Here is a 16,929-nt window from a genome sequence, read left to right on the forward strand (position 1 = left end):
ATATTGAGTACATGAATTAATATATTCATGCCACACATTAATATACTGAGGCCACAAACTACTATATTTTAGCCATAAATTAATATATTGAGACCACAATTTACTATATTAAGGCCACAAATCAATGAATTGAAGCCAAAATTGAAGTGATATATTAAAGCCACAAATTACTATATTGAGGTCACATATTAATATATTGAGTACACAATATATTGAGTACACAAATTAATATATTGAGACTACAAATTACTAAGCTGATATTTGTGGCCTCAATATAGTAATTTGTGGCCACGCCTCATTAAAAATTAATCACCAGGCTCTGCAGGGTTTAACTTTCTTTAAGAAAAGTAGTCCATGAAGAACCAAGGCCTGAAAGGAGAACAAGGGTTGCCAAAAAAGACAACACTGTACTATAAGATGCTGTGCTTAAGGTGGCATTGCTGCCTCATACAGATCTACAAATGGCTTATTGACATATTATTCTTTATATGAACTGTTTGAAATGAAAAGTTATATATTTATTAGTTCACATGGACGTGGTGCTGGCATGGCTGCTACCTACAATGTCCTGTCACTTCTTGACCCCATAAACCAGCCATGAAGGAGTCGTGAACAGGAAAACACGATGCTGCCCTCGAGTGGACCACAGTGGATTTAGTAGCGCCCGTTAGTTTTGTATACAAAACGTTTTCTTTTTCTTTCTTTCTTTCTTTCTTTCTTTTATGAAATATGAAATATGGAATGCTACTATTCTTTTTCATTTGAATGCATTCGAATTTCATTTTTTAAGTGAGCACAGGATAATTGTTTGAATAAAACAGTTTCATTTCATTGTCATTCATATAATAATAATAATAATAATAATAATAATAATAATAATCATCAACAACAACAACAACAACAATAATAATATAATAATAAGAGTAATCATAACAACAACAACAACAATAATAATAATAATAATAATAATAATAATACTAATAATAATGAGTAATCATAACAACAACAATAATAATAATAATAATGATATTAATAATAAAATTTTTTCATTGTATTGCTTTTTAATTGTATTAACTGTCGTTGTTATGATGACGAAGGTCACTTTTATTATCCTCCTTTTTTAAATTCCATAATAACAGTCACGTTACCCCTTTTCCACTTCCTCATATTTTGCTCAGCACGAGTTCTCTAACGCCACTTCCCCGCCCCCTGTCTCTTTGATCGACAACCGAAGAGCCAATCATTGTCGAGCGTCTTGCATCGCTCACCGATCGACAGGCGTAGGAGCCAATCAGCGCGGCGCGGAGGCTATCCAGGCGAGCTGGGTTTAGTAATGGCTACCTAAGCAGCGGACTCTCACTTTGTTTATATCGCCGCGCTCGGATCCGCCGGAGCCGCTTTGAACTCCTCATTTCTGATTCACTCTTTTATTTCGCGCTGGTTTAGACAGCCGTGTGGCAAAGCCGCGGGTGTGCGCCGTGTGGAGGGGGATGAGTTAAGCTGCTGAATGAGCGGAAAAGGCCCTGATGGTGCCGATTTAAGGATGAACTCGGTCTGGGATCTGGCGGTCTCCTCCGCTTCGGCCAGCAGCAGCAGCAGCAGCCCGGCAGCGGCCGCCTCCTCTCGGGCTCTGCATGTGGAGCTCACCTCGCAGCAGGTACGGAGCGGAGGAGAACCGGGCACTGCACTGTCCGAGCTCTTCTCCTCCTCCTTCTCCGTCTCCTTCTCCTTCTCCACTGTCACATGGCAGCATGAGCCGGGCCTGCAGTTGCTCCAGCGGGCAGTGCACTCTTTAAAAGATGGTTCTTCAAGGGTTCTTTAGTAAAGGGAATGGTTCTGTTCTGAACTATAGGACCATTTGCATGCTTACATGGTTATTTGCATGGTGAAATTGATCTTCAGATTGATGAAGAATGTGTTGCATGTTATGGTTCTTTGGTTCTGTATAGCTCTAAAAAGGCTTCTTCTGTTGTTACAATGTCAACAGAGGAGCCCTTTTTGGTGCTGTAGAACCAAACACCATATGTTCTCCATCAGTCTGAAGAATCATTTAAGCATGCAAATGGTTCTTTGAGTGTTTATGTTTTATAAAGAACCGTTGTCTTTATTAAAGAACCCTTGAACCATCTTTTTAAAGAATGTTCATTGCATGGTGAATTGGTTCCTCAGACTGATACAGAATATGTTGTATATGGTTCTATATAGAACATGCTTGAGAATGGATCTGTATAGCATCAAAAAGGGTTCTGCGATTGTTATGATGTGCGTGTAAAACCATATACAACACATTCTCCATCAGGCTTAAGAATGATTACACCATGCAAAGAACCATCTAAGCATTAAAATGGTGCTATGGTTCTAAATAGAACCCTTGAAGAACCATCTTTTTTTATATGTGTATACTAGTGCAGGAGGAAATCACCCCAAGCTGTGTTCCGGCCTTCCCAAAGTAGAGCTGGAAAACATTATCACTGGTTTCATTTTCTGTCTCAGTCAGTTTCAGATTGACTTTACTTGAAATAACCTAAACTGTCATTCAGCTGATGTTGATGAGGCTTTGCTGATCCATAGCTTTCTTAAAGAGTTAAAGGTGAACTCCACCGATTTTTCAAAACTTCTGCACAATTAAATGGCTGAGATATAAACCAAGTTCATTCAGAGTGGTTTGGTGTGAAACGCTCTGTTCTAGACAAACTTACTGAGTCAGAACTGTTCACAGTGGTGGTGATAGGAACCAGACGTCCATCTATAAAGCCCCCTTACAGAAAGTTACTACATGAAATGGTTATGAATTCACTGCCTGATGACTGAGACACTGTTTTATGATAGTTTAGAGAAGATTTTGGCCTTAAACTCCATTCATGGTGGAGGGATACATAATATTCAGGGTGTTCTGACGCAAAATATTCCCCAAAGAAAAGTTATTATTTCAGATTTTCCACTATTTTCCATCATCAACATTCCATATAAACTCAGAAGACTCGTGTAGGTTCACTGGTGGTTCTGGATAGTAAATAAAATGTCTATATTTGTGTTGTAGTCATGGCGACCCCTGGTTCCTATCACCACCACTGTAAAGACATCTGAACCATTTCACACCAAACCACTCTGAGTCTCTCTGATTACACTGAATTATGGAGGAATTTTTGGAAAATGGTTAGAATTCCCCTTTAAAGCTCTGTGTCAGCGCAAAGTGACCTTAATTTGCATACTTAATGATATGAAAAATATCAAGTTTATATATATCTATATATTTATATCTATATATTTATATATATATATATTATATTTAAATTTAAAAGAAAGAAAGTCTAAAGAATACATGTTTGACATAGCTGTCCCTGTCAGTTAGGAGGGAAAAATAACTATATATCTGATATAAAGCTTTATCAGAGCACCACCATTGTTTTTGTAGCTTGTTTGAACCGTGTGTTTCTAACTCACTTCTAATGTAAAGACCGGTCACTGTCCTGTTAGCTTAGCATAGCCTGCTAGCGGTTCGGACGCAGCTGAAGTCAGCTTCTTGTTCCAATTCCCCCGTTCCACCTTAAACAGTGCAGCACTTGCGTTCTGGCGCCTGAGGCCGTTACATGTAACTGCCGCACCGTTTAAGGTGGAATGGGAAAATTCGAAGGAGAAGCTAGCGAATAGGAAGCTAACTTCAGCCTCGTATTTATAAGCAGAACTGCGACTGACTGAATAAATAAACAAGGAAATAGACGCTAGTTTGAATTTAAATCACTTCTTTTGGATGATTTAGGTTTAAGTGACGTGAATTTGTGGAGTTAAACTTCACTTTAATGTCTGACAGCAGCAAAATGAGCATGCTAGCGTGTTAGCATGTTAGCCAAAACGCTAATCCATAATATATTTAGTAGTTAGTTAGCCGGATATTCTCGAGTGATAGATGTCAGTGCTTCAGTTTGAACTCTCTTTCTGCTGAAAAACGAGAGGAATTTCCATTAATTATGTGTTAAATTAGGCTTGCAGTGAGTGAATGAATGAATGGAGGGATCTGCAAACTGATCTCAGTTTGACAGCAAAGCTCCCGAGTACATAAAAGTGCTATATCAAGCCTGATTAAAGGGGAATTCCAATGATTTAAAAAAAAAATCTGCATAATTCAGTCTTTGAGATGTAAACAAAGTCATTCAGAGTGGTTTGGTGTGAAATGATTCATTGTAGAGAAACGTATCAACTTAGATTTCTTTACAGTGGTGGTGATAGGAACCAGGGGTTGTGTACAACGCACATATAACCATTTTATTCACTATCCATAACCACCAGTGAACCTACACGCGTCTTCTGAGTTTTATGTGTGATGGTGAGGATGGTAAGATTGAATTAAATTATTTTTAGTGTGAACTATTTTGCCTCACAACACCCTGCATGTACAGATAAACTTCAAAACTATCGTAAAACAGTGTCTCAGTCATCAGGCAGCGTATTTACAGCTATTTCATGTAGGAACTTTCTGTGAGGGAGCTTTTAGAGGTGGACGTCTGGTTCCTGTCACCACCACTGTGAACAATTTTGACTCTGTAAGTTTGTCTAGAACAGCGTTTCACACCAAACCACTCTGAACCACTCTGTTTAGATCATAACTGTTTAATTATGCAGAGAATTTGAACAGGAGTTCTCTGTTAAGTTACACTACTCAGCTCAGACCTTTTTCTAGGCATTTTAGGCATTTTCACTGTGACTAATATAAGCTGGATTGTGTAGGTTTCAGTGGTTAGCTTGGGGTACAGTAAAACATTATAGTACCAGCATAATTAACTACTTTGGATTGCCTTAGCTAACAACTGTAGGCCACTCAAAGCAAATAAAATGTAATGATGTTTCATGCATCATTTGCAACAGTGATTACTTTCTTTTCTCTTTTCTGATGCCAGTGCTCCTCTCGTTGCTGTGGAAATGGTTTTGGTTAGGGGGTTTTCTCAACCTCTGTTTTCTGTTAAGACTGAAGAAGGTTGTCTTTGATCCCCCCACAAGTAAAAAGTGAGGAAATGTGAAGTTCAGCCATGAAAGCCCCTTTTGATCACGTTCTGCATGGCAGGTGAAACAAACAGTGAAAGTCACACCTGTCACAAGTTTTTTCCTCAGGAAGTGGCATCACAGACTCATGCAACTTTGAGTGTCATATGAGACGAAGTCCCAATAGACTTCCATGAGTTGTTATACTGACTTCAAGGGGAACTCACTGATTTTTCAGAATTTCTGCATAATTAAATGGTTAAGTTCATTCAGAGTGGTTTGGTGTGAAACGCTCCATTCTAGAGAAACTTACCGAGTCAGAACTGTTCACAGTGGTGGTGATAGGAACCAGACGTCCACCTCTAAAAGCTCCCTCACAGAAAGTTACTACATGAAATGGATATGAATTCACTGCCTGCTGACTGAGACACTGTTTTATGATAGTTTTGAGTACTTAAACTCCATTCATGGTGGAGGGATACATAATATTCAGGGCTCTGTGAGGCAAAATAGTCCCCAAAGAAAACATATTATTTCAGATTTTCCACTATTTACCATCATCAACATTCCATATGAACTCAGAAGACTCGTGTAGGTTCACTGGTGGTTCTGGATAGTAAATAAAATGTCTATATCTGTGTTGTAGTCATGGCGACCCCTGGTTCCTATCACCACCACTGTAAAGACACCTGAACAATTTCACACCAAACCACTCTGAATCACTCTGTTTACATCTCACACACTGAGTTATACAGACATTTTGAAAAATCAGTGGAATTGCCCTTTGACACTTCCCATTATAACAGGCTTTACTATCTCCTAGTCAGTGTGAACTGCACAATATTTCATTTTTTTAATTGTTATTGCAATATTGGCATTTGTAGTACAGATATTATCCAATGACTGTGTTAATTGACAGTGGGTAGCGCTTTCGCCTCACAGCAAGAAGGGCCTGGGTTCGATTCCCCGGCCAGGTGACCAGAGTCCGTTCTGTGTGGAGTTTGCATGTTCTCCCCGTGTCTGTGTGGGTTTCCTCCCACAGTCCAAAGACATGCAGTTGGGCCGATTGGACACGGTATATTGCGCCTGGGTGTGTGTGTGTGTGTGTGGGTGTGTATGAGTGTATATGTCTGTCTGTCTGCCCTGTGATGGACTAGTGGCCTGTCCAGGGTGTAGCCTGCCTTCCGCCCAATGACCACTGGGATAGACTCCGGCTCCCCCCGTGACCCAGGAGGATAAGCGGCTTAGAAAGTGTGTTGTAAACAATCACAGCTTTAGATGAGTTTCTGCGTTTGAGGTTATGTAAACAGTGTGTTCATCATGTTGTTGTACTGTTTGAATTTTCCCGACAGTTCAGTCCACCCATAAAAATGGTTCTGAAAGGGTTCTTTAGTTAAGACAGTGGTGCTACATAATACCATGAACACTCAAAGAACAATTTGCATGCTTAAAGGGTTCTCTGCATGGTGAAATGGTTCTTCAGATTGATAAAGAATGTGTTGTACATGATTCTGTACATGAAGTTGTTCCATATAGCACCCAAAAAAATGTTCTGCCCTTGTTATCATATCAAGCTTGTAACAATTAAAGAACCCTTTTTGGTGACCTACATATGACACATTCTCCATCTGAAGAACCACCTCACCATGCAAAGAACATTTAAGCATGCATATGGTTCTTTGAGGGTCACGGTTCTATATATAAGTATTGTTTTTACTGAAGAACCCCTCAAGAACCATCTTTAAGACTGTATATTAAACGCTGTGTAGTGAGAGTGAATGCGTTAGCTAGTGAACCGTTCCAATCCCAGTGAAGGTGTTAATGTAATCCAAAAGTAAGTTATTTTTGCTTTCAGAGTAGTGCAGGTTTTTCAGAGTGGTTTGGTGTGAAATGGTTCAGATGTCTTTACAGTGGTGGTGATAGGAACCAGGGGTCGCCATGACTACAACACAAATATAGACATTTTATTTACTATCCAGAACCATCAGTGAACCTACACAAGTCTTCTGAGTTTATATGGAATGTTTATGATGATAAAACAGTGATAAATCCTAAACAGTAAGTTTTCTTTGGGGAATATTTTGCCTCACGACGCCCTTCATGTATTCCTCCACCATGAATGGAACTTAAAAGTACATTTTAGTCAAAAACCTTCTTAAGGCTATCATAAAGCCAGTGTGTTAGTCCAGCATATAACCACTTCATGTAGGAACTTTCTGTGAGGGAGCTTTTAGAGGTGGACGTCTGGTTCCTGTCACCACCACTGTGAACAGTTCTGACTCGGTAAGTTTCTCTAGAACAGAGCGTTTCACACCAAACCACTCTGAACCGCTCTGTCTACATCGTAACCATTTAATTATGTGGAAATTTTGAAAACTCGCAGTTCCCCTTTAAGCTCTCCAGACGTTGGGTTCCTATCACCACCACTGTGAACAGTTCTGCAGCCCAGCATTTGGAACATGGATATTATTGATTCACTTAGATGAATACGTCACAAGATCTATTAGAACCAACAGAATCTGTACAGAAACATTTGCATGCTTAAATGGTTCTTTGCATGTTGAAATGTAGTTCTTGAGATTGATAGAGAATGTGTTATATATAATTCTACGTGGAACCTTTAAAATTGGTTCGTGTAGCACCAGAAAGTGTTCTTCTCTTGTAACAAACTTGACATCATATCAATAGAACCCTATTTAATGCTCGTTCTCCATCAATCTGAACAATTTCACCATTCAGTGGACCATTTGAGTATGAAGTGGTTTTGTAAAGAACTCGTGGTTCTAGTGGAGCCATTTCCTTTACTTAAAGACCCATGAAGAACCGTCTTTATTAAGAGTGTAGTTTATCATAGTTCTCTGGTGATGAACGTGGCTGAATGAGAGGACCTGCTTTGTTCGTGTCTCGGTCTTTCTGAACTCTCCGCCCTGCTCAGTCAGGTCAGGAGCCTCTTTGAAGTCTCCAGAATGGATTTTGTGCCACTTCTTTTCAGACCATGATGCAAATCTGCTCTTTTTCCAGGGCGTCCAGTGACGTTTGGACGGGTGGGGAGCGAAGGCGGTGGGGGAGATGTTGACTGAACAGAATGAGGTTTTGTTTCAGAGGCTGTTAATCCTATAGGGAGACCCGTGACTTAGATTTGGGCCTTAATGCTTAAGGCGGTCAGTCCACACTGGTCAGGTGGGGCTAAACTTTAGAGCGCCTTGCAGGCACACTGCAGAAAAGCACTGCATTCAGTCTGATTCATTAATATTAACCCTTTCACGTCCAAAGACTAGCTTATTTTGGTAAAGAATGCCTTGTTCTGATTGGTGGAAAGTCATGAAAGGCTGCTAACGTTGCCACTGATGGGGAAGATGTGGAAACGGTGAATGGCTTTTTCCCAACTCACATCAATGATTAACAAAGGATCCAGCACTCTACACTCTTGAAACAGATGGTTCTAGGGTTCTTTAGAAAAGGGAAGGTTCTTCGGTGGTGAAACGGTTCTTTGGATTGATGAAGAATGTTATATATGGTTCTACATAGAACCTTTTTGGAAATGCTTCTGTAGAGCTCCAAAAAGTGCTCTGCTATTATCACACTGTCAATCTAATAATAGAACCATTACCCTTTACTAAAGAACCCTTAAAGAACTACCTGTAGAGTGTAGAGTTTGTCATCTAAAGACTAGATGTAATGTGATGGTAATTAAAAACTCAATTTTTAGCCATACAGTTTGAAATTTTTACATATGGATAATATTAGGCTATTAAAATATACAACCCTATTTCCCAAAAAGTTGGGACGCTGTGCAAAATATAAATAAAACAAAATGCAGTGATGTGCAAATCATTTAAACCCTATATTTCACTGAAAATAGTACAAAGACAACATATCAGATGTTGAAACTGAGAAACTTTATTGTTTTCTGAAAAATATTAGCCCATTTTGAATTTGATGCCAACAACACGTTGCAAAAAAGCTCGGGACGGGGGGCAACAAAAGACTGGTAAAATTGTGTAATGCTAAAAAAACACCTGGTGGTTAATTGGCAACAGGACAATAACGTGGTATAAATGAACATCTCAGAGAGGCGGAGTCTTTCAGAAGTAAAGATGAGGAGGGGTTCACCACTCTGTGAAAGACTGCACGATCAAATAGTGCAACAATTCAATAATAATGTTTCTCAATGTAGAATAGTAAAGAACTTTCGCTTTTCATCATCTACGGTACATAATGTCATTAAAAGATTCAGAGGATCTGGAGAAATCTCTGTATGTAAGGGACGAGGCCAAAAACCAGTACTTACTGGCCGTGATCTTTGGGCCCTCAGACAGCACTGCATTAAAAACAGACATGATTCTGTAGTGGAAATCACTGCATGGGTTCAGAAACACTTCTGAAAACCACTGTCTGTGAAATCAGTTCATCACTGCATCCACAAATGCAAGTTAAAACTCTAAAATGCAAAGAGGAAACCAAATATAAATAGGATCCAGAAACGCCGCCACCTTCTTTGGGCCTGAGGGGAAGTGGAAAAGTGTCCTGTGGTCTGATGAATCAACATTTGACATTCTTTTTATAATCATGGTCACTGTGTCCTCCAGGCTAAAGACCAGTCAGCTTGTTATCAGTGCACAGTGTAAAAGCCAGTATTCATGATGGTATAGGGGGCATTAGTGCGCATGGCATGGGTGACGTGCACATCTGTGAAGGCACCATTAATGCTGAATAATATATACATGTTTTGGCAACATATGCTGCCATCCAGACGACGTCTTTTTCAGGGAAGGCCTTGATTATTTCAGCAAGACAACGTAAAACCACATTCTGCATGTATTACGACAGCATGCCTCAGTCCAGACCTGTCACCACTGATAACATTTTGTGCATAATGAAATGAAAACTGCGACAAAAGAGACCCTGAACTGATGAGCAGCTGAAATCCTGTTTCAAACAAGAATGGAAAACATTTCACTTTCTAAACTACAGCAGTGTCTCCTCAGTTCCCAAACACTTACAGAGTGCTGTTAAAAGAAGAGGTGATGAAACACAGTGGTAAACAGGCCCCCGTCCCAACTTTTTTGGAATGTGTTGTTGGCATCAAATTCAAAATGTGCAAATATTTTTCAGAAAACAAAAAAATTTCCGAGTTTCAACATTTGATTTGTTGTCTTTATAGTATTTTCCTTTAAAAATATGGTTCACATGATTTGCACATCATTGCGTCCTGTTTTATTTACATTCTGCACAACTTTTTTGGAAATGGGGTTGCATTAGGCTACATCTTAAATCCACAGTTTTTCTTTGTTTATATGTGCTGATGTAAAACATTTTATTCATATTGAACACATTTGAGTCCAGTAAGTTCAATGCAGTGCATGCTTTGCTCATGCATACTCGTCTTCTTCTCAGCCTCGTGGCCTCTGGTCATTTTCTCCTAAGGAATCAGCCAAATTAAGGCCTCTGATGCTGGAGATTCTCTCTAAAGACCTTTTGTTTTACAGATTTCCTGACCAGTCGTTGTTTAAACTGGGTGATATTACTGTTTCACAGGCCGCTGTGACCGTTCAGACTGTTCCTGCGTTCTCTGAGCCGTTTCTGAAAGATTCCTTTCTCTCAGACGCTGCACATTCTCGCTTCACGTCCACCGTCCAACAGTGACGTCATGCTCTCAGAGGGTGGAGGGCTTTGCCTCATAGCGGCACGTGGTTTTCCTCACGCACAAAGGCGGCTTGTCTTAGTGCATCAGTTGCACATTTGCCTGCTCTTAACATGAGCTGGGATCCTCCTTAAAGAGTCCATGTCACGAAAAACCTCTTTTCCTCTCTTTGTTTAGTTTGATTTAGTGTGTAAACATTGCTAAAGTTTTAAAAACGTACCGTTCAGGCCGCACAGTCTGTACGTGGAAACAAAGCTGCAAACATAGACAGTGTTTTTGTGATGTCACAAAAAACTACGTATTTACATATATCCATCTATTCAGTTTCCAGCAGTCTAGCCCCGCCCACTCATGCTGATGTAATAAGGAGTGTTTCAGCCTGGAGGCTCTGTTCAGGATAGCCAATCAGAGCAGAGCTCATTAACATATATTAGTCTTAGGCACAAGACACAACAACAAAAACAGCTTAGGATGGTCCTACACAGTGAAATTTCATGCACCTTAATTTACATATAGAGTTAATTATATATACAAAATAAAATAATGTAGTAATAATAATAATAATAATAATAAAATATTTTATTTATATTGCACTTTTAATGCCGATGGCAGCTCAAAGTGCTTTACAGACAGGTGATGAAACAGTTATACAAGAAATCATAAGTATTTATTTGGAATCAGAAAAAAATGAAATAGATCAAATTAGAAGATAAACACCATGAGGTGTAGAGTTTTAATTAAATGCTAAGTTAAAGAGAGACGTTTTTAGATGCTTCTTAAAGTATGGCTATTTTAGTGTGTAAAATATGTATTTTATATATATATATATATATATATATATATATGTATTTGTATAATAATCATTAATAATAGTAGTTATTGAGTCACAATTAATAAAAAAGGATAAGTATAATGAATATTAAATATACAGGAATATAAAAATAATATATATATATATATATATACAAACAACAGGATAAAGAGGAAAAATTTGTGACGCAGATGTTTAGTGTTAGCTGGCCAGTTAAACCCATTTGGTTAAAGAAACTTTAGCTTTGAGAAACTTGTTTGTTATCGTGACTCAGAAAACTGACAAAATCAAGAACTGCAAACGTTGACTCAGTTGGTTGTGTGTGTGTGTGTGTGTGTGTGTGTGTGTGTGTGTGTGTGTGTGTTGGGGGGGGCGGGTAGGGATTTGGGTTCTCTCCTCTCATTTTCAACCACCCAGTCTGGGGTGATCTCCAAAAGTGGTGGTACAGAACGTATTGGGCCTCATTCACCAAATTTTCTTAGGAAGGTATTTCTTCTTACAACCCACTTATGCGTGAGGATCCTGACATTCACCAGTGTTCCCTTATGTGGGGTTTGTTCTTAGGTAAGAACAGAATCTACACACACTCTAGAGCACAAAGGAGAGAACAGTTCTGCGCTTTAAGAACACGACATGAATCTGACGGAGACTTTTACTTAGGATCTTTCTCAAGAACTCATTTAAGAACAGACCTCGGAAGATATTGGAGAACGAGGCCCATTGTTTCTGAAAAACTAGGCCACTGACTAACAACTCTCAGCACTCCATATAAAGTGTGGCGTGGTTAGAATATAATAAAATCCCAGTAATCCTGTTAACCCTTTTATAGACAGTGTCAGTGTGTTAGTCCAGTGTGCTTCACTGGGTTCTGCTCAGACAGTGAATTTTGCTCATCTCTGAAGACCATTAGATCTTGGGTTAGCACTAGTATGAAATGCGGAAATTAACATTTAGTACATTTCACTTACATTTACGGCGTTTGGCTGACGCTCTTATCCAGAGCGACTTACAGTTTGATCATTTTTACACAGGTAGGTGAAGGTAGTGTTAGGAGTCTTGCCCAAGGTATAGTGTAGAGTGATGCCCAGGTGGGGGACTGAACCCCAGTCTACAGCGTTGAAGGCAGAGGTGATACCCACTACACTATACCAACCACATACTTACCTCTTAGTGTGGTACCGAGTGCATTAGTTCCTGCATCACAGTTAAACATTTTGCCCCAGCTGAAGTGGAGATTTTGATGAGTTTGACTCTGTTCGCGTCTACAGAAGCAGTTTAGAGTCCTGAACTCAATCAAAAATTGGTGGGGCGTCGCCCCATAGTTGGAAAAGTGGTGGGTCAAAAGCCTGCTTGACCCCCCTGTGGTTCAGGTGGTCCTGTACCCAATAATTCTGTTTTGTTTTCATATCGCTGCTGTCGGAAGAAAACCTTGTATCTCCATTTTTGTTGTTTTTCTGTTTTTCACATAATTTGAGAATGCCTGTTGTTCTTTATATTGTTTGTAAATTTTATGATGAATGGACCAAAAGAAACGACCCAAAATGACTTGGAAAGACGTTTGGTTCCATTGACTTACATTAAAAGTAAAGTATGTTTTTTCCTTCTCCTGTAAAGTTACTATTTTGGAGATACGAGGTTTTGTTCCGACAGCAGCGACATTCATTGATATGTTGAATTTGAATGGTTTGACTCATTACATGCGTTTTAATTGACTCGTTTCATGAAACTTGTTTCACAGAGTTTGCAGATGTTGCAAGTGAGTTTCAAGTGAGTTGCAGGATGTCTTGCATTATACAACTATTTAGTTTCATGTAGGTTTCAAGCAGCTACTGGTCGTTTAAAAATGAGTTATGACTGGTACACAAGACCAGGCCAAAGTGGTGGTTTTTGGTTTGGCTTTGTGTGCTCTAGGGGCATCCCCGCTGCATAAGAGCTATAATTCGATATCTCATCCATTATTATTTTTGTCGCAGCCTGGTCCACAGTGACCTGCGAAGAGGCTTAAAGCTTTAGAAGCGATACTGTATCCCCCCTACGGGACCCCAGAGCACAATTATTGAGTAGTACAGTAACAAAACTCTGCACTTCAAAGGTTTATCAGCTCCGCTGACCCTATAGTTCCACTCTGTAGTTCTACAGTTACAGACTGTTGTCCATCTGTTTCTCTGCATACTTGGTTACCCTGTTCTTCAGTGATCAGGACCCCCATGGACCCTCACAGAGCAGGTGCTATGTGGGTGGTGGACTATTCTCAGCACTGCAGTAACACTGACGTGGTGGTGGTGTGTTAGTGTGTGTTGTGCTGGTGTGAGTGGATCAGACACAGCAGTGCTGCTGGAGTTTTTAACACTGTGTCCACTCACTGTCCACTCTATTAGACACTCCTACCTTGTCGGTCCACCTTGTAGATGTAAAGTCAGAGACGATAGCTCATCTGCTGCTGCACAGTTTGTGTTGGTCATCCTCTAGTCCTTCATCAGTGGTCACAGGACGCTGTTGGAGGGATATTTTGGTTGGTGGACTATTCTCAGTCCAGCAGTGACACTGAGGTGTTTAAAAACTCCAGCAGCACTGCTGTGTCTGATCCACTCAGACCAGCACAACACACACTAACACACCACCACCACGTCAGTGTGACAGTTCCGCCCACTTTGCTACGGTAGGCTGCACCCAGATGTGTTAAGTGTTAACAACTCTTACTTCTCTTTCTCTTCCACAGAGGCGTTTGCGTCACTTGCGAAGCATCGCAGCGCGAAACATCGTGAACCGAAATGATTCTCCATTGCTGGACACGTACTTCACCCTCCACCTGTGTGTGGGTGACCGCATATCTAGAGGTGACCAACCCTCACACTTTCTATCTCCTGCTGTCTATCTGTCTGTTTATAGGTCTCCACATTTTCAATTTTAAAGCAATAGTTTGGTGAATGTAATTAAATTGACCCAGTGTAATATAATGGCTGATATAGCTAACAATTAATGGAAGTTTAGTATGACATAGTAGCGTAGTGCTAACTCAGTGCCTGTTCTTCATGTGTGGAGGTGTTCAGTATCTCTAGTAGTCTTGATTCTGTGGTTTCACTGTATGACTCACTGTTATACTACAATACATTAGCATAGCTAAACAGTAGCAGCCATCTCGAATTTTGTCCTCATTTTAGTCCATTGACTATTAGAAACCTCATAAGCAGGTCTGTTTGAGACGTAATGATTGGACATGCAGTCAGCACCGTTCTATTTGTTTGGCTATAAACCCCCAGTACTTGTTAGCTACATTAGCTTCATAGCTCCAGCACTAAAACTGAAGAATCAAATGTCAGACGCCACTGATCGGCTGATCGGCTATATTTGGGAGCCCAAAGTTGTGATTTTGATTGACCTTGTCTGAACTGTGTTTTTAAAAGGCAGTAAATTGTATTTTGTGGATTTGAATGTTTTCATCTGAATGTTTTCAGTCAGGGTTCTAGAGGGCACACCTGTAACACACCTGATTCAACTTCATAAATAACTAATGGAATGAGATCAGGTGTGTTGGAGCAGGAAAACACTGACCTCTGCCCCACTGTGGCCTATATATCAGAAACACCTACCTTGTGCTTCTGCTAACTGGCCACTTTATTAGAAACACCTACCTTGTGCTTCTGCTAACTGGCCACTTTATTAGAAACACCTACCTTGTGCTTCTGCTAACTGGCCACTTTATTAGAAACAACCCCTTGTGCTTCTGCTAACTGGCCACTTTATCAGAAACACCTACCTTGTGCTTCCTCTCACTGGCCACTTTATCAGAAACACCCACCTTGTGCTTCCACTAACTGGCCACTTTATTAGAAACAGCTGCCTTGTGCTTCCACTAACTGGCCGCTTTATTAGAAACACCTACCCTGTGTTTCCACTCACTGGCCACTGTACAGCAACAGATGGACAACGTTCAGTAACTGAACACTTACACTGTGAAACTGTAAAGTAGGTGTTTCTATTATAGTGGCCAGTTAGTGGAAGCACAAGGTGGGTGTTTCTAATGAAGTGGCCGGTTAGTGTAAGTGAGCTGGCCTGGTCTGTGTAATGTAGGTGTAATGATAGACCAGTTATCTGCTGAACTAACTGGTCTTTCCTCTACTTTCCTTTGCAGATTTTTACAAGAGTGAGGTCATCAGAGACTCTTTGGTGAGTGTTGTCTTTCAGCGTTTGGCTTCTGTTGTGTATAAACCTGCAGAGTTTATGCTTTTTCTGTGTGATATAAGTCAGACGCATGGATAAATCACTGGGACTGGACTCTACTAGCCCGAGGTGTTGGATTGCAATGTGCTTGCAATGTTTTTGATTTAGGCTTCCAGTTATGTCTTGGCTGATCAGCAGAATATGTCTACATGATGATGTTAGCAGGTTGTGGCCTTTAGGGAACTGAACCGTGACTCTGTTGGACGCGCCTGTAGGACAGACCTGCTCTACGCAAGCGTTCAGACGTTATCTTCAGTGTGCACGTTCGCTGTTCACTTTCAGTTCCTGACGCCGTTAGTTGAGTCCTGTTTCATATTCCAGGTCAAACAAGGTCAGAAATCATCCCTGCAGGGTTTCAGAATCTCTGTTGATCATTAGGGGCGTAAATCTCTGACCTCACAGTAATTCCTTTCTGTTATAGTCCTTTAGAAAATGATTCAGTGCATCGTGACCTCAAGAAACAGCTGAGATCATACACCATATATCCAGAAGTATCCAGACAGCCTTTCTACGGAGTGAATTCAGCTCGTTTAAGGTGCATCAGTTGCTGACGCAGGGGTTCAATTGCGCACAGCTTGTATAATCCCCATAGAAAAGCATTGACTGATGGAATGGGACGCTCTGAAAGAAGCCTAAAGCTGGGCTTACATGGTGAAACTTCCATGCAACTTCAGTTGCTTGAAACCTACATGAAACCAAATTGACCAAAATATATTATAACCAAAATATAAACCAAATCTGAATATTTGTAAACAGGTTGGCTCTACATCCTGGTGGATAATTCACATCCAGCACTTCAATTTATGATACAATTTAAATTAATAGTGGGACAAAATTTATATCACAGTATAATTAAGATTACTGCCCATTTCGGTATATATCACGGTGCAGAGCGTTTATGTATATATTTTTCAAATAAAACCATTTTTAATGCTTAAGTAAACCTTTGTTGTAGATTAACAGTGGCGTGTCATTCTGGATGTCCCATCACTTTTAATAGGAATCAAATTCAACAACTGAAGTAAATCTAAAGTATTTTAAGTAGGTGAAACAGTAAAAACAGAAATGAACAATATATAGCCTGATTGTTATTATTGCTTTCTGCACCTAATGGGTAAAGGTGAGTGTATGTAAGGCCCACAGCGGCTTCTCTAAACGCTGCCGAATGTAGTTTTACGTTTGAAAGTCATTTGTCTCATATGTGTGTCTCCAAAACTCACCTGCTCAGGGGGAGGTGAAAATATTTAGTAACTACTAAACTCAAGGTTAAAAGTAG

At 40.0% G+C, this 16,929-nt stretch overlaps 1 protein-coding gene across 1 annotated transcript in view; it reads left to right on the forward strand.

Annotated features, from left to right (window-relative positions):
* The first annotated feature begins 1,103 nt into the window (after positions 1 to 1,103).
* uvrag (UV radiation resistance associated gene) overlaps positions 1,104 to 16,929 on the forward strand; it is a 180,796-nt gene continuing 164,970 nt past the window's right edge. Inside the window, exons 1-3 of the mRNA XM_036594725.1 lie at positions 1,104 to 1,657; positions 14,152 to 14,269; positions 15,565 to 15,599. Of these exons, the coding sequence (XP_036450618.1) occupies positions 1,508 to 1,657; positions 14,152 to 14,269; positions 15,565 to 15,599 (303 nt within the window). The 5' untranslated portion in view covers positions 1,104 to 1,507. The remainder of the gene's footprint in view (positions 1,658 to 14,151; positions 14,270 to 15,564; positions 15,600 to 16,929) is intronic.

Source organism: Colossoma macropomum, unplaced genomic scaffold (assembly GCF_904425465.1).
Source record: "Colossoma macropomum unplaced genomic scaffold, Colossoma_macropomum, whole genome shotgun sequence".
Classification (NCBI taxonomy): domain Eukaryota; kingdom Metazoa; phylum Chordata; class Actinopteri; order Characiformes; family Serrasalmidae; genus Colossoma; species Colossoma macropomum.